The following is an 18,288-nucleotide window of genomic DNA, read 5'->3' as shown; positions in this document are numbered from 1 at the left end:
AGAGAACAATTCAGGCATATGAAGACCTGTCTTCCAACTTTGTCAGCTGTCCCTTCTTGCTGACATTGGGGGGCTACTTCTGTCTTGTTTTCCTTTAAATTAGGAGACACAGGAAGCTTTAAACTCCAGGGAGTAGAAAACCCTTCCTGCCTGGACTATGCCACAATGCCACAAATCAAGACCTGAAAAGCAGGGCTCTGTTCTGGCAGGAGGGAATGTGGCTAGGTGCCTGGGGCTTGGAGTCAGAGAAGCCCAGACTTATATAAAGCGATAATGCACATAAAGCTCTATGGCCTCTGGCATGGACAAGTACTAGATAAACAGTCATTATAGTCAATGCACAGCCAAACCACCAGAAAGCTGAGGCCAGGGCCTCCCAACACGAGGCCTGATTCCTCTTCCTAGGTTATTGTACCATCAGGGAGCTCTGGGTGGAGAAGCCACTCACGGTTCCTCGGACTATTACCCTCAGAGTTGCTAAATGAAGCCGGCTCCAACATCAGCACGTTACTAATGCACATGCAGATTCTAAATTCCCTAATTCCATTTTCTAATGCCATTCCTCTATTTTCTTATTATTGCATTTATTTTATCTAGACAGTATTTCTCAACCATGGCTGCACATCTATTGTTGTTGTTCAGTCGCTAAGTCATGTCCAACTCTTTGTGACCCCATGGACTCCAGTAGCACGCCTGGCTCCTCTGTCCTCCACTATCTCCCAGAGTTTGTTCAAATTCATGTTCATTGAGTCAGTGATGCTATCTAACTATCTCATCCTCTGCCGCCCCCTTCCCCTTTTGTCTTCTATCTTTCCCAGCATCTGAGGACCTTTTAAAAAATCCTGATGCCCTGATCCCACCACAGACCCATTAATTAGAACTTTTGGGGGCAGGAGTCATCATATTAAAAACAAAACAAAGCACAATCCTTCCCAGGGAATTCCAATGTGTAGTCCAGGTTCAGAACCGCTATCTTGGAACATACAAATTGGTTTTCAAAGTCTACTGAGTCCAATGAAAGAGATGTTGCAACACTGGCTTTTTTCATGTCCCAGGCTTTCAAAATTAAGGGACAGGTTGATAATTCAAATGTGTCTTCCAGAGGCCAGGCTTGGGATAGTGTTAGGGATCCACACGGATGTTAGGGAAGGCCAAGGAGATGTGGATCCTACCCTCAAGGAGCTCACATATACTAACTTCAGTATTATAATTTACACTCTGGTTGAGTGACCCCATGATCGGGCATTATAGAACTTTCTAAGGAGGTTTTACTGTAACTCTGAGCTTCCCAGGTGGTACCAGTGGCAAAGAATCTGCCTGCCAATGCAGGGGACACAAGAGATACAGGTTTGATCCCTGGATTGGGAAGATCCCCTGGAGGAGGGCATGGCAACTCACTCCAGTATTCTTGCCTGGAGAATTCCCATGGACAGAGGAGCCTGGGAGCTACAGTCCATGGGGTCACACAGACTCAGACACAACTGAAGCGACTTAGCACACAGGCAGGCAATAAACCTTATAGAGATAGGAAGATGTGAGCAAGACTTGAAATGAGGGAGGGCATTATGACCCAATAAACCCACTGTAAGTTGAAAATGTCAGAACTCAGAAATGCATTAATGACTTCCCCGGTGGTCCAGTGGTTAAGAATCCACCTGCCAATTTAAGGGACAAAGCTTTGATTCCTGGTCTGGGAAGATTTCACATGCCGTGGGGAAACCAAACCTGTGTGCCACAACAACTAAGCCCATGCTCTAGAGCGTGTGCTCAGCATCAAGAGAAGCCCCTGCAACTAGAGAGTAGCCCCTGATCACCGCAACTAGAGAAAGCCTGCAAGCAGCAATGAAGATGCAGCCAATCCAAAAATAAAGTAAATAAAAAATTTTAAAAATGCTTTAAAATACACTTGATCTACTGAACACAAAAGCCTCACCTCACTTACCTTAAATGTGTTTAGAACACTTACATTAGCCTCCAGTTGGGCAAAACTATCCAACCCAGAGCCTCTTTGTAATAAAATGTTGACTGTCTCATGCAATGTATTGAATACTGTACTAAAAGTGAAAATGGAATGGTGTAAGTGTATTGGTTGTTTACCATCATGACTGCATGCCTGACTGAGAGCTATAGCTCACTGCCTGGGGGGGTTGGACGGGCGGGGGGAAATCAAAATTCAAAATTTGAAATACGGTTTCTACTGAACAGATCTTGTTTTTGCACCATTGTAAAGTAAAAAAAAAAAAAAAACAAACAAAAAAAACCCAAAAAACTCACGAGTTGAAACATCATAAGTCAGGGACCACCTGTATCCTATCTAAAATTCCCCAAAGAATATAGACAGGACCCAGTTGGCATGCAAACCCAGATACGTTGGAAACCAGAGTCTGTGCTCATTACCTGCCTACTACCTGGTCTTCCAAGAGGTACTACAATATAATAACTGATTTGCTCACTCCATCCCCTTCAGCTCCCTGTCTGTCTTGTTTCCTGTGGTACTTTTCTAAGCCCCGTGCCTGCTACACAGTAGGTACTCAATAGATGTCTGAATTAAATTAAGTACTATAAATTTTAATTATTAATTTGCATTAATATCTGTTATGATTAAAGTATTTATTGTTTGTTTACTCTCTTGCCCACTCCTTAGGCAGAGAAAAATTTTTAGAAAATCCAGTGGGAGTGGAGATGCTGGGGGACTGAGGCAGCATATATTTCTGGATGCCCTGTTCACCCTGTATTGTGGAACAAAGATGCCTCTGTTCTGTCATGGCGTATAGGTCTCTTCTCTGAGCCAGGAGGATAGAATGGGATGGGATTCTGAATTAATCTGAGACTCATATACAAACAAGGATGTTTCCAAGTAGAAAACTTCACGGCATGATAGCTCACAGAAATTGATGAAGTAGAATCAGGGATTTCTGGTAAGTTTTCTGAGGCCACCTTCATTTGAGAAAAACTCAGTGTTCTTATGTGAGAACAATCTTCTGAGTATTAACTTACCTATTAAAGTGGTAGATATCCTGTATGTTTCCAAAAAGGGCTGATCTTTCATCTGTCCCCAGAGGAAGTTTTGTCTGGTCCCTGATACAGTCAAGGTAATCCTGTGAAACCAACAAGAAAGATGTCATAAACACTCCTGTTCTTTTCCAAGACATCTTTAGTTATGTGTGGTGAACCTTTCATATTCGTTTCAAGTAATTATTATGCTAATGTGCTCATTAACTCTACCGTGAGAATACAGAATCTCTTTTATTAATAATGATAATATTTCCCTATTTATAGAGCAGGGAGTTTGAACAAGGAGAAAGGGTGTATATACATTAAAATGTGTGTGTGTGTGTGTGTGTGTGTGTGCGTGCGCGCGCGCGCGCACATGCGCACATGATCAGTAGTGTCTCTGTGACCCTCATGGACTGGAGCCCACCAGGCTCCTCTGTCCATGGAATTCTCCAGGCAAGAAGACTGGAGTGGATTGCCATGCCCTCCTCCAGGGGATCGTCCTGACCTAGGGATCGAACCAGGTCTCCTGCATTGCAGGCAGAGTCTTTTATCGTCTGAGCCACCAGGGAAACCCTATATTAACATATCTACACCTAAAATGTATTAGTACTTCCCTAGGTGGATAACATAATGACCATGGTTACCAATAAAGTCAGACTTCTGGCATAACAACATTGCTTGCTGTCCCCTCAACTGATATTAATATATGGTAAAAAAGATACTGCAAAATTCACACAGTGGGAAGCCAGGAATAAAATTGTGAAATGCAAAGAAATTGTTTTAAACATCACCTTTTTAAGTCAGAAAGCTGTTGTGAAACTATGGAACTAAATGCATCCTCAAATGCTAGTTTAAAAAATGCTTTCTAAACATTATATGTTTTTTTAAAATAAACATATAACTCACTCATATGATCTAATAGACCATGTTAAGGAGCTATGAACTGCACTGAAATGATTTTATCCATTTTAACACGGCAGCAACTCCCAACTGAGCTGACGTGGCGTGGGCTCAGGCCCACAGTGGGTTAAATGGACGTGGCTTAGAAGCTATTTGAACTGCTGAGAGAGGGGAAAACTGTTCTCCATGCTGTGTGCCGAGTCCCTGAGTGTCCCCCTTGCCCCAGCCAGACTTGAAAAGAGAACTCTGTAGGAGGCAAGAAAACAATAAAGAAAAAAGTGAAAACAGCTGAAATAACGTAAAATCAAAAATAAATAGTCTCCCGCCCTGGGCTGAACAATGCAGGATAGTTCTCCACCAGACGTCACCCGGAGCTCTGCAGCTCCTTGGGGAAGTCTCGGCAGGGGGGGAAAGTCAGCCAGACCCTGAAAATCCCAGCCCTGGACTGCATTCCAATGACCAGTCACAAACACAACAATATTTAGGCGCAACTAGTGAAAGGAGAAGCTGAAATGTGAGAAGCGGCAGATAATTGTTGCTTTTGTCTTTTAATAAGCCACAGCCTCCCCCTTGTGCCCTTCATGCTCCTCAAATGAAAACCAGGCCGGGCTTCATCAGGAACTGTCTCCCTAGCCGGGCTCACAGACTGCGTCAAATAACTAACCATTCTGGTTCTTAACCATCATGGTCATGCAGGAAGTGATGTTCGTAAGCCTTTTTATGTTTTAACAAGCTTGATGGTGACGTCTTTTCTTCTTCAGAAAGCGGTCCTCTCAATAAGAAATTAGACTTACAAGGTTTAAGTGTGTAATTGCCATTAAAAACCCACAAGAGCAAGACCCAGCCTCCTTACTTTTATGACTGGAACGATTATAGGGAGCTTCAAGTACCTGTACAGGCTCTAGAGATAATGCCCAAATAAAAAATTGTAAAGAAGGCTAGAGTTGAAGGAAGAGGGCATTGTGAGCAAGTATGAATCAAAGTGAGGTGTCCTCAAAAAGACAAATACGTGTGTTTCTTGACAGTTTCATAAAATTACATGTGGTCCAAAGAGATGGGCTGCTAATAGTTACCTGCGCTGAATGCTTATATTTGATAGCTTTTTTAATACTTTGATTAACATTTTAAAAGGACACATCACTGGGCTTTCTATTCTGTTCCATTGATCTATATTTCTGTCTTTGTGCCAGTACCATACTGTCTTGATGACTGTGGCTTTGTAGTAGAGTCTGAAGTCAGGCAGGTTGATTCCTCCAGTTCCATTCTTCTTTCTCAAGATTATTTTGGCTATTCGAGGTTTTTTGTATTTCCATACAAATTGTGAAATTCTTTGGTCTAGTTCTGTGAAAAATACCGTTGGTAGCTTGATAGGGATTGCATTGAATCTATAGATTGCTTTGGGTAGAATAGCCATTTTGACAATATTGATTCTTCCAATCCATGAACACGGTATGTTTCTCCATCTGTTTGTGTCCTCTTTGATTTCTTTCATCAGTGTTTTATAGTTTTCTATGTATAGGTCTTTTGTTTCTTTAGGTAGATATACTCCTAAGTATTTTATTCTTTTTGTTGCAATGGTGAATGGTATTGTTTCCTTAATTTCTCTTTCTGTTTTTTCATTGTTAGTACATAGGAATGCAAGGGATTTCTGTGTGTTAATTTTATATCCTGCAACTTTACTATATTCATTGATTAGCTCTAGTAATTTTCTGGAAGAGTCTTTAGGGGTTTCTATGTAGAGGATCATGTCATCTGCAAACAGCGAGAGTTTCAATTCTTCTTTTCCTATCTGGATTCCTTTTACTTCTTTTTCTGCTCTGATTGCTGTGGCCAAAACTTCCAACACTATGTTGAATAGTAGTGGTGAGAGTGGGCACCCTTGTCTTGTTCCTGATTTCAGGGGAAATGCTTTCAATTTTTCACCATTGAGGGTGATGCTTGCTGTGGGTTTGTCATATATAGCTTTTATTATGTTGAGGTATGTTCCTTCTATTCCTGCTTTCTGGAGAGTTTTAATCATAAATGAGTGTTGAATTTTGTCAAAGGGCTTTCTCTTGCATCTATTGAGATAATCATATGGTTTTTATCTTTCAATTTGTTAATGTGATGTATTACATTGATTGATTTGCGGATATTAAAGAATCCTTGCATTCCTGGGATAAAGCCCACTTGGTCATGGTGTATGATTTTTTTAATATGTTGTTGGATTCTGTTTGCTAGAATTTTGTTAAGGATTTTTGCATCTATGTTCATCAGTGATATTGGCCTGTAGTTTTCTTTTTTTGTGGCATCTTTGTCTGGTTTTGGAATTAGGGTGATGGTGGCCTCATAGAATGAGTTTGGAAGCTTACCTTCATCTGCAGTTTTCTGGAAGAGTTTGAGTAAGATAGGTGTTAGCTCTTCTCTAAATTTTTGGTAGAATTCAGCTGTGAAGCCATCTGGTCCTGGGCTTTTGTTTGCTGGAAGATTTCTGATTACAGTTTGATTTCCTTGCTTGTGATGGGTCTGTTAAGATCTTCTATTTCTTCCTGGTTCAGTTTTGGAAAGTTATACTTTTCTAAGAATTTGTCCATTTCATCCAAGTTGTCCATTTTATTGGCATAGAGCTGCTGGTAGTAGTCTCTTATGATCCTTTGTATTTCAGTGTTGTCTGTTGTGATCTCTCCATTTTCATTTCTAATTTTGTTAATTTGGTTCTTCTCTCTTTGTTTCTTAATGAGTCTTGCTAATGGTTTGTCAATTTTGTTTATTTTTTCAAAAAACAAGCTTTTAGCTTTGTTGATTTTTGCTATGGTCTCTTTAGTTTCTATTGCATTTATTTCTGCCCTCATTTTTAAGATTTCTTTCCTTCTGCTAACCCTGGGGTTCTTCATTTCTTCCTTCTCTAATTGCTTTATGTGTAGAGTTAGGTTATTTATTTGGCTTTTTTCTTGTTTCTTGATGTAAGCCTGTAATGCTATGAACCTATCAGCAGATGAATCGATAAGGAAGCTGTGGTACATATACACCATGGAATATTACTCAGCCATTAAAAAGAATTCATTTGAATCAATCCTAATGAGATGGATGAAACTGGAGCCCATTATACAGAGTGAAGTAAGCCAGAAAGATAAAGAACATTACAGCATACTAACACATATATATGGAATCTAGAAAGATAGTAACGATAACCCTATATGCAAAACGGAAAAAGAGACACAGAAATACAGAACAGACTTTTGAACTCTGTGGGAGAAGGTGAGGGTGGGATGTTTCAAAAGAACAGCATGTATACTATCTATGGTGAAACAGATCACCAGCCCAGGTGGGATGCATGAGACAAGTACTCGGACCTGGTGCACTGGGAAGACCCAGAGGAATCGGGTGGAGAGGGAGGTGGGAGGGGGGATCGGGATGGGGAATACGTGTAAATCCATGGCTGATTCATATCAATGTATGACAAAACCCACTGAAATGTTGTGAAGTAATTAGCCTCCAACTAATAAAAAATAAAAAATAAATAAAAAAAAAATAAAAGGACACATCAGGTGGTCCAGTGGTTAAGACTTTCTGTCACCAATGTAGGGGCGGTGAAGGTTCCATCCCTGGTCAGGGAACTAGAATCCTACACACTGCACAGAGTGGCCAAAAAATTAAAAAAGTAAATGAGCCTTAAAAAAATAAATAAAAAGACACACCATATGCAAAATTAAGAAGGTAAAACAGAAGGTTGCAGATGAGTATGAAATTAAAAAAGTAAAATGGAAGATACTGGCAGGCATGACCTACCTACACCCAACAGCAGCATTAAGGCTGGGACAAAGCTGCTGTGGGGATGCCAAATTCACCTGAACGGCTGCAATGGGGTTTAAGGAGAAAAGGAAGAATCCTTTTTCTCACTTCAAGCGTGAAGCTGACCCATTGTTCAGAAACCTGATACTAAATTCTTCATGTCAAGGAAGGACCAAGTTGAGGGAGTTGAAGAATTTCATCTGGGGTGAGAGACAAAGAACCATGGCCCACTTCCAACAGGGGATGGCCCATCCCCAGATCAAAGAGTTTCAATACCCCAGAGTCCCTGGTGGAGGAACTATATTTTAAAAGCTGCTTGCTTTCTGAACTCATTGAGAAATAGATTGTTAGGAGTCCAAAGTTTCGCAGGCCACTCCAGAAAACAGATCAAAGCCATAGGGCCACAACATGTTCCCCCACTGATCATAACTAAGTCTTTTAAATATGATACTTTAACCCCAAACCAGTTACTGGAAACTACTGTAGCAGGCACTGCATTAGCAGCTGTAAGCATCTGAAGCCAAAATGAGAGGCTTGAAGCTCGGTGATAATAATAGTTCATTCTGTGCTCAAATGACAGGGTAGATACACCAATGAAATTTATTAGAGCCTGTCATGCTGCTTATTAATTTTATTGGCTTGATGTCAGCACCTATGGTTACCCCACAGTTAACAATGATTAATTTAAAACTTTTGCACTGAAAATAATTATTCTCTAAGAGTATCAAAGAAGTCACTCAATGCTAAGGAAGGTAGGAAGAGATACACACAAAAAAATAGCTTTACACCATTTGAAAAAGGTTTTATTATAGTACTATGAATTTTGCCTAAAGTATTTCTTCTCTAATCAGCAGTTCCACCATTGTAAGATTTGTACACATGTGCTCTCTTCTTGATAACTTTTTCATTTCTGTGATGTCTGTTATAGAAAATATCCAAGTAAACTTGAACTCAGTGCTGTTTGAAGTGTGGTAACGGATAGCAAGCAATTTGCAATCTACTGCTGATCTACAACAAGGTCAGTTCAGAAGTTGAGACTAAGCCTGTACAGACTTCTATAGCATTTTGACAGAAGGATGTTTTTTGAATCTAATAAAAATTCAGGCTTGTATTTTGCATATCTGTTATCTTCTATTTTGTTTTTCTAGTAATTCTTTTTTTGTGTGTGTGGTGTTTTACAAAAATGTCAGTGTGTGGCTGATAGGAACACACACACACACACACACACACACACACACACACACACACACACTCTCAGACAGTTTGAGAAGGTCTGGTCTAGACAACAGTCCAGTAGAGATGCTGGAGAGAGGATGTTTTCAAAACTGGGACAGAATTCAAACTCAATGTCCTCGGAAGCTCGCTTTATTTAAGATGCCTTGAAAGAATTAAGTTAATGTCCCTGCACCTAGCCCCACCTTCCCCTCTAAAATAATGCTTGAAATGTTTAAAAATTACAAACTGTTTAACGTGAAAATAAAGCTAAACCATAAGACGACAAAAATTTATTTAGATCAGCATCTAATTTTTCTACTATTTCTCTCTCTTGAAGATAGTCATATCGCACAAACAAAATGAAGAAAAGGTTCTGTTCATAAATCCTTTTGCTCGGGTTTCAAAATTTCATCTCTTTGGCTTACTCTTTTTGGTCTAGTTTTTGTGTTAGCATTTCCAAATTCCAAGCCCTTTGATATAATCCCTATGTAAGATTACTGGTCTTTATTTTGGGGGAAGCATCTTTTTCAGTTTTTCCAACACCTCCACCTTTTCTAGAAAGTAATCATTTGTTTATAGAAAACCTGCCTGCAAGTTTCATGTATTACTTTGGGAATGATGTTCATACGACAATAACTTACATTTGTATGTCAATTTACAGTTTAAAAGCACATTCACATTTATTCATACAAACACTACCCCCCACTTTGAGGTCATAAGGATGCATGTCAAATTCTGTTTTACAAGCTAGGAATAAATAAAATGAATAAAACATGATCCCTCCCTCCAAGGAGCTCCCTGCATAGTTGAAAGACAAATGTAAACAAGTAAGTACAATAAGGTGTTCAGGCAGCATGACTGATAAATATTCAGCACTAGGGAGACAGGAGGCAGGAGAGGAAGTGGGTAATTCCAGGGCAGGGAGAAGTCTTCTAGAGGGGGTGATGGTGGAGCTGAGTCTTTAAGGATGACAGAGAATGGAGAGAAAGGAGGAGGAGACACAACACCCAGGAAGGCAGAGAAGAGTAAAGGGGCACATGGTAACAAAATGCAGGGTGCAGCAAGGACATGAAAAGGAGCTGAGGGACTTCCCTGGTATTCTAGTGGTGAAAACTCTGCGCTTCCACTGCAGGGGGCACGGGGTTGGATGCCTGGTCAGGGAACTAAGATCCTTTATGTGGCATGAAATGACACCCCCCCAAAAAAAAAAATCAATGAAAGAAGCACAGATGGGCTGAGCGAACAGGACATGAACAGCGCACATGCACAGATCCTGGAGGTGGGGCTGCAAAGTGAGAAGCACTAGAGTCAGGACAGGCTTGATCATGGAGAACCTTCCATGGTCTGTAGGCAACTAGGAAGGATGCCATGAGACCAAAGGTCACTCCAGCATCAGAAAATGGAACATTAGGTATAAAACTGCCAGTGCCACACATATATCCATCCATCTGTCCGTGCCATCTATCATCTGTTCCTTCATCCATCCATGAACAGGCTGATGGGAGGTGCAGGGAAAGAGCAGACAGAGGGAGGAAATCTAGAATGACAGGAGGGCGTAACTGGCAAAGGTGAGCACAGAAGAAGATAGCAGATGACCATGAGAGCCCAGGTGAGGGGACGAGATGAAAGGCAAGAGGACAGGAAGATAAACACCACTCCCAGGATGTCTGGGCAGGGGGCCCTCTCTCTCTAACCAAGTGAACCCTGGTCAGTTTTATTTTATGCTGTAGAAAACAAAATTCTAACAAGTCAGAGCATAGGAAATAAGAAATTCCCTCTTCCTTCTCAAGGGCCTCCCCATCTCTCTCCAGAGATAACTCTGATTAGAGATGTGGTGTGCATGCTTCTGGGTGATGTTCCGGGGCATAATTATATCTGGAAAAATTATATCTGGAAAAGATGCTATGCTTGATTCACAGCTTTGTTTCTCCATTCAGAACATACATAACTCTTATATGTAAACATAATTCCTTTTCGTTCTTTATAACAACTGCATTGTAGTCCACTCAATAGCTTTATTATAATGTACCTAGTTAATGAAGATATTGGGAGAGGCACAGACCTAGTGGTAGTAACTGTGTTGAGAAGGGACCCCTGTCCCTCCAGCGGCTCACATGGGAGTAACAGAAAGAAAGAAATCTCAGTGTAACAACTTAAGTGTTATTTAAGAAGAAGAATTTATAAAGGGCTGTGAGAGTATAGAAGAATACATTTTCAAATGAAAGAACCCTTTTATCTTTCTTCCAAATAAACCACTAAATGGGGTTTACAGTAAAAGTTCCTGCTGCAGCCTACAGATAAAGCATCAGAAGTCTAATCTTCACGTTAATCTCTTTTCTTCCTCCATTGCTATCCACGAGGGAGGAAGATATAGCTAAAGAAATGGGAACGGGGGCAGGGGGTGTGTGTGTCTCTGGCCACCCCATTAGACTGGAAACAAAAGCTCCAACTGTGGGAACGATGTTGTTCCTGAATCTATAGAACTCCCCTCCCCCTGGAGAACTGTACTGAAAATACAAAATGTCATCAACAGGACAAATCTTTCTGCAAACTTTGTTTCAGAGAATGAGGGAGGGGAAGAGAAAGGAGGAGGACCAGGGGGAAAGAGAAGAGAAAAAGAAGAGGAAAGAAATGAGGCAGGAAGAGAAAGAGGGAAGAAAGCGTGAAAGGGGAGGAAAAAAGAGAAAGAAGAAATGCACACGCAAGTGCAGGACTGAAACCCAAATGAATTTCCAGTTTAAAGGAGCTTCTGTTGCTGATATCAGTTTTCATTAGTTTTCCTAATTGATGGTATAGAGGCTGATCTTCATTGGCCATATGTGGAAGTCAGTATCAATGCTCTGAGATATTTGAGTAAAGAATTAAAAAAAAAAACAGGGAACTTTCAGCCTCATTTCCCTTCTACAATAGTTTCAATACCTAAGACATCAGTAAAAAATGTCGGGAATGGCCTTCATGCTAAGCTGTGACAAATGACACCTGAGACAGCTCAGTTCTCTCCATTGTTTCACTTCTTCCTCCTGAAAGAGGTTGGGGGGAGTAGGAGGTGCCCCCTGGAGAGGAGACGGGAGGACAGCTGGACCTGGAAAGGGGGAGGGTCAGGCAGTTTGTCCCAGAAACAGAAACTTGGGGGTGGGGCGGGGACACAGGAGTCCTGTTAAAAACAGTAGTCCTGAGTAGTAAGAGCAAATACAGTACTGGGGAATATTTGTTTGGCTTTCCTCTAAAACTGTAAGCAGAAAATCATTAAGAACTGGCAGCCTACAGGAGTCTAATGATAGAAGCAAGATATCAAGAAACAGCATTCCCCTTTACATATCAAAGTCCTTAAAGCCCATAGCGGCCCACCTTTGGCTACACTTCTGACAACCATTATAAAAATTGTCAGGGCTTCCTTGGTGGCTCGGTGGTAAAGAATCTGCCTGCCAATGCAGGAGACGGGGGTTCCATCCCTGATCTGGGACGATCCCACATGCCTCGGAACACCTAAGCCTGCATGCCACAACTATCGAGCCAGTGCTCCAGAGCCTGGGAGCCGCCAATGCTGAGTCCACATGCGGCAACCACTGACGCCCGTGGGCCCTAGAGCCCATTCTCTGCAACAACAGAGGCCACAGCACTGAGAAGGGGGCACATCGCAAATACTGATGGGCCCCTGCTCACAGCAGCTAGAGAAAAGCCTGTGCAGCCATGAAGACCCAGCATGGCCAAAAACAAATAAATAAAATTAAAAATAATCAATTGTCTTTACTTACTTCATATTCTTATCAGGATGAAGAATTTGATGACTATAAGCAAATCTAACCATGTCACAATTAAGAAGCAGGATACAAATTTAACACTAAAATTAATCTCTTCTATTACCCTTTAGTTATAACAAAAAAGAAAATTTCTTAGAAGAGTTCCTTCTGTAATAAACACAGCAAAAAAAACCCCAAAAACAAAAAACCCTTAATGTTTTGTTGCTTTGTTAAATCTTTATTCTAAAAATTGTGCTTAGGGTTTCCAAGTTCCACTGACAACGTTCTCATATGCTAAAGCTCTTAAAACAAGAGAGGTGGACAGAGACCCATGAAGAGATATGTTGAGATATCTGCTGTGTGTTGAGATATCTTTCCATACTTATTTGAAACCTACCATTCTTTTTTTTTCCTCTGTACTCTTTAATCATCATTTCTAGATACCAAAAAAGGAGTAAAAGCATTTCTGGGATAATCTGTGTGCTTACTGAATGTGCGTAAATATAAAATATGTTCAAAATCTTTAAAATGGGCAACCAGAGAGTTTGCCAGGCTGCCTGCAGAAGGGCATGGCACCAGGGGCCTGGTGGGCGCCGACAAGACAGGGCAGAATGTTTATTAACCACTCCGTTGAGTCCTCTGGTCATCCTATTTTTTTTTTTTTCTGACTCTTGTCAGGCTTTCCTTCTCACTGGGTTACCTTAGCATTGTTGTTTAGTCACTAAGTCATGTCTGACTCTTTGTGACCCTGTGGACCATAGCCCGCCAGACTCCTCTGCCCTTTGGATTTCCCAGGTAAGAATAAGAATACTGGAGTGGGTTGCCATTTCCTCCTCCAGGGGATCTTCCTGACCCAGGGATCGAACCCGACTCTCTTATGTCTCCTGCATTGGCAGGTGGGTTCTTTACGGCTGAGCCACCTGGAAGCCCCTTCCTTAGAATATACTCCTCCCCCCTTTCACTCTCCGAGTAAGAAAGCTGACAGATGCAATTAGATGTGACTGTAATCCTTCAGGAGGGAAAATGAAGAAAAGGCTGATGAGGCGACAGAGGGATGTGTGTCCTGGCAAAGCTTTAAGTACTGAAAATAAGAACCTGATTCATCTCAATTACAATCTTGGCACTGCTGCTGTAATTTGAAACATGGTAATTAAGAAAAATTAAATAAAGCCCAAGGGGCTCTGTGTATGGGGAAGAAAATAAAAGACCAGTAAGATAAATGTCCATTATTAGATCATCTGAGGTTTAACTCCTCCTCACTGCTATTTACTACTGCTGCTATTATCATCATTACTATTACTATTATTATCTGGTTTGGGGCTAGGTACTGAGCTCACTACTTTATATGCATTATCTCATTTAATCTTCATAGCAACCCCAGGAGGTGAGCCCCATTATTAATCCCATTTTGCTGGATGCTTAGAAAAGTTCAATTGGGATTTCCCTGGGGTCCAGTGGCTAAGACTCCACTCTCTATGCAGAGGGCCCAGGTTTCACTCCTGGTCAGGGAACTAGATCCCACTAAGAGTTTCAATGCTGCAACTAAGACCTGGTGCAGCCAAGTAAATTATTTAAAAAAAAAAAAAAAGGGTTCAATTGCTCCCCAGAGAGTAAGTGACTTAGCTACATTCAAACCTTCAAACCAGTACCAGCTATCTACAGCTTGGCGCCCAAACCCTGTACCACTGCTTTAAAGGTTTTAGTTCTTAATCAGGTGGCTCAGGGGTAAAGAATCCACCTCCCAGTGAAGGAGACACAGGAGACCTGGGTTCGATCCCTGGGTCGGGAAGATACCCTGGAGAAGAGAATGGCAACCCCCTCCGGTATTCTTGCCTGGAGAACCCATGGACAGAGGAGCCTGGCAAGCTACAGTCCATGGGGTCGCAAAGAGTCAGACACGACTGAGCATGTACCCACGATATCTTCAGACAGTAGGAAAAGTTTGCTGTTGACTTTAGGACTACATACAGTTTTTATTAGGTATGAGTTAGGAGCCTACTAAAATGACAGCTTTCACTGACTAGGTGACTGTCACGCACCAGGACTGTCATGTACTGTATCTGAATTAACATTAGTCCATTCACAGGATGGGCTCAGCAAGTAAGGAATCCACCTGCTACAGAGGAGATACAGGAGATGCAGGTTTGATCCCTGGGTCGGGAAGATCCCCTGCAGGAGGAAAATGGCAACCCACTCCAGTATCTGTGCCTGAACAATCCCATGGACAGAGGAGCCTGGCAGGCTATGGTCCACAGGGTGGCAAAGGGTTCGATATGGCTGAGCCACTGAGCACATTCACAGGATGAACCCACTTCCTTCACATTTCATCAGTCCACACCCCAGGCCTGCTCTTCCATCAGCCAAGCGTACCAGCTCTCAGCCATGTGGCATTTTACTTTCAACACTGGCTCATGCTTTCCCGTCTTGCTCATAGGTTCTCTTCCTCTCGTTTAGTGCATCCTACCTCCCTTGCCAGTGCCCCCCAGGGTCGGTCATTTCACCCCTCTTTATTTGCATGACTTTACATAGCTAGCTCGCCCCTTAGGAACGCACTTCTTTACAAAGTCAATCATGTGGAAACACTATAAATGAATTTTTCCTGTTCTCCCAGCACCATGCTACTTTTAAGTATATTAAAAAAAAAAGTATACAATGGAGAGGCTGGAAAGCAGAGAGTTTAAAAGCTACAGAGTCAGCAATCACTATAAAATGAAATCAATCAGCAACGAAGAGATAAACAGCAGCTCTGAAAGCACAGCTTTTAGAGGAAAGGGTTGACGTGCTGACAATATACAACAAGGTGCAGCGTCCGTGTAGCAAAGCTTCCTTATGAATGTGGGTGAGTGACCCTGGAAGGGGTTTTACTGCTTCACAGGGGAGTCTGGACCATAGTCAGCTTATTAGAGCAACAAGCCTTTGACAACAGTCAGTCTGGATATTTGTCTTCAGTGCTCTGACCAACTCCATGGGAACTCTACCCATCACTTTGTACACCGATGGCTTAAAGGTTTTCACTAAACATCAAAAGGTGGCCATGGATTTGTCAGCAAAACATTTCCTGTTTGCATGAAAAAAAGCACCCATACCTCCCCTGTGGGCTTTTAATTCTAGAGCATCAGACATTTGGAAATAAGGACACCAAAGAATGGTCCATTAAGACAGATACAGTCCATTTTGCCACATACACGTGACCAGCGAGTGTATGCTTGACCTAATGATGTGCAGGGCAGTAATTAACTTTATGACTTATTTAATGAGTTGGAACACTTTCCAGTTTCGTACTGAGACAGGAACTGTGATATAGGTAATTTCCATACCAATTGGTCTGTATACAGTAGGTGTTCAAATAGCGTTCACTCGATGGAGGAAAAAACAAGGCCTTAGACACTGAAGCTTAGTTAAGATTTACGCTAATTTGATTGGAACTCTAACCTGGGAACAAAATAAAGATTCAACCAAGCCCCCAAGACAGGGGTTACCTGGACAGTATTAATAGAAAGAGGAAAAAGCTGGAAGACATTACTCTTCCTCCCACTACTGAGTCAGACAGTTTGATGATGACCCTCGAGGTCAAGCTATTCTACTTGAAAACTGCAGTACAATGAGGCTGGATATTTTAAAGTAAAGAACCTGAACAAAGAGTGATCCCTTTATGGGCAGCTTTGCCATGAGGATGACTGTGATTATACCCTAGCGGCATTAGGTAATTCACTGCTAAATATGGAAATGCATAGGGGAAACTGTTCCATTCATTGTACTAAAAAAACAGTGAGCAGCCCTCAGGAATGTACCTTATTGCTTCTCTGACTACACTGCTGTTGATCTCATCACAGCACTATCTTAACCAGTTATTTATTGACAGAGAAACAGCGAAGGGCTTGGTGACCTCCAGCGAGCTGGAAGAGGTGCTAGGTGGAGGGTAAAATGGGGTGCAGGTGGGTTGGCATGATGGGATGTGCCCCAGAAACTTGACTTTCCGGAAGAGTACTGGGCCTCTTGCTCAGTTGTATCTGACTCTTTGTAAGCCTGCCAGACTCTTCTGTCCATGGGATTATCCAGGCAAGAATACTGGAGTGGGTTGCCATTTCCTGCTCCAGGGGATCTTCCCGACCCAGGGATTAAACCTGCATCTCCTGTATTGCAGGTGGATTCTTTAACCGCTTAGCCATTGAGGAAGCCCAAATGTAGATTCTTAAAGTATAGACTCCTCTGTCCGTAGAATTTTCCAGGCCAGAATATTGGAGTGGGTAGCCATTCCCTTCCCCAGGGGATCTTCCTGACCCAGGCGTCCAACCCAGGTCTCCTGCATTGCAGCCAGATTCTCAACCACCAGGGCCTCTTAAATGGGGTAAATTCAAAAATCTCCTTTTGTTTTATTGGAACCCTGGTTCCAATTTCAGGGCCCAGAGAGTAGGACGTGTGATTTGGAAAAAAAATAATTTTTCTCTTCTCTTCAATCCAAGCACAATGTCCACGGCCGTCTTGCTACTTAGAACTGAGAGAGAGCGAGAGGCAATGTGCCCTGTCTTCTCACGGGTCACCATCATTACACATTCCTTTCTTACTGCCAAGACTGTCCCCTGCTGTCCTAACCTGGCTGACTCTTCCTTCCAGGAATCTCTCTCTGATCCTCCCACCTCCAGTCTGGGCCAGGTGCTCCCCAGAGCGTTCACATTTATAATTCCATGATAAAGGAAGCCAGAGGAATCAATGCCTAGGGCTCTAAAAATCTCTTTGCAGCTCCCTCTGTCCCACAAAACTGATGTCAACAACGGCCAGAGTTTCTGTTGTACGCTTTCCCAGCTGAATGGCTGAAGAGTGAATTCCTGTGAACTTGGTCCATCTGCTTCTTGGGCAAAGCAGAGCTCGGAAAGAAAGGGTTAACTGAGTCCCTGGCAGATCTCCCACAAGCTCTCTAAGTGGCAAAAGTTGTACTGAATGTAACCCAACCCCCTGTTCCTCTTTCTCTCCCTCCCCTCCCCTCGATCTCAGGGACAGCCTTTATACAGCAGGGCCTCTCAAGGATGACAAAGGATCCTAAACTCTTGCATTCCTTTTTGACTATCTTCCCACCCACCTACCTCCTGAAACGCTTCCTTCATCAAAAGTAGATTAACTCTCAGCCTCTTTTCTATGTGCATTTGCATTGGGAACCCTATTTACAAGACTGTATACAGCCCCCCTGGACTGAGTGATTTATACAGGGCTTTATGGAAAACAGGACAAAAGCGCAGTCTTTTCAGCCATCCTATGTCGATCGTAGGCCGCTGCAGTGGCCAGAGTGGCGGTCGCCTCCCGACTCATCTCCCACTTAAAGGTTAACAGCCTAACTTTAAGCCCCATTATAAAACTGAAGGAATACTTGTAGCAGTTCTCCTTGGTCCAAAGAGAAAAAAAAAGGCTTGTTTCAGAAGAAAATGTCTTAAAGTGTTTTTTTTTTAAAAGAATGGCTCACTCTGCCTCCCCCAAACAAACACACACACACAACCCCACCCCCTCCCACCCCCACACACAAAATGTCCTTAAGCAGTGTTCTGAGAAAACGAATAATTTTGCCTCAAAGTGATTTTGCCATTTGAAACCAAAGACTTAGATTACGGCTTCTCTCCAGGTTTTATGTGGCCTACTTTGCGTTGTGTGTGTTTGTGTGTGTCTATGATCTAAA

At 42.2% G+C, this 18,288-nt stretch overlaps 1 protein-coding gene across 5 annotated transcripts in view; it reads right to left on the bottom strand.

The window, feature by feature from the left end:
• PLEKHG1 (pleckstrin homology and RhoGEF domain containing G1) overlaps positions 1 to 18,288 on the bottom strand; it is a 242,103-nt gene that overhangs the window by 64,772 nt on the left and 159,043 nt on the right. For all 5 annotated transcript variants that reach the window (XM_043456816.1, XM_043456813.1, XM_043456818.1 and 2 more), the window contains one exon: positions 2,998 to 3,098. In XM_043456816.1, the coding sequence (XP_043312751.1) occupies positions 2,998 to 3,098 (101 nt within the window). The remainder of the gene's footprint in view (positions 1 to 2,997; positions 3,099 to 18,288) is intronic.

Source organism: Cervus canadensis, chromosome 33 (assembly GCF_019320065.1).
Source record: "Cervus canadensis isolate Bull #8, Minnesota chromosome 33, ASM1932006v1, whole genome shotgun sequence".
NCBI classification, from domain to species: Eukaryota; Metazoa; Chordata; class Mammalia; order Artiodactyla; family Cervidae; genus Cervus; species Cervus canadensis.
Note: the sequence above shows the minus strand (reverse complement) of the source record. Positions and strands in the feature narration are given on the sequence as shown.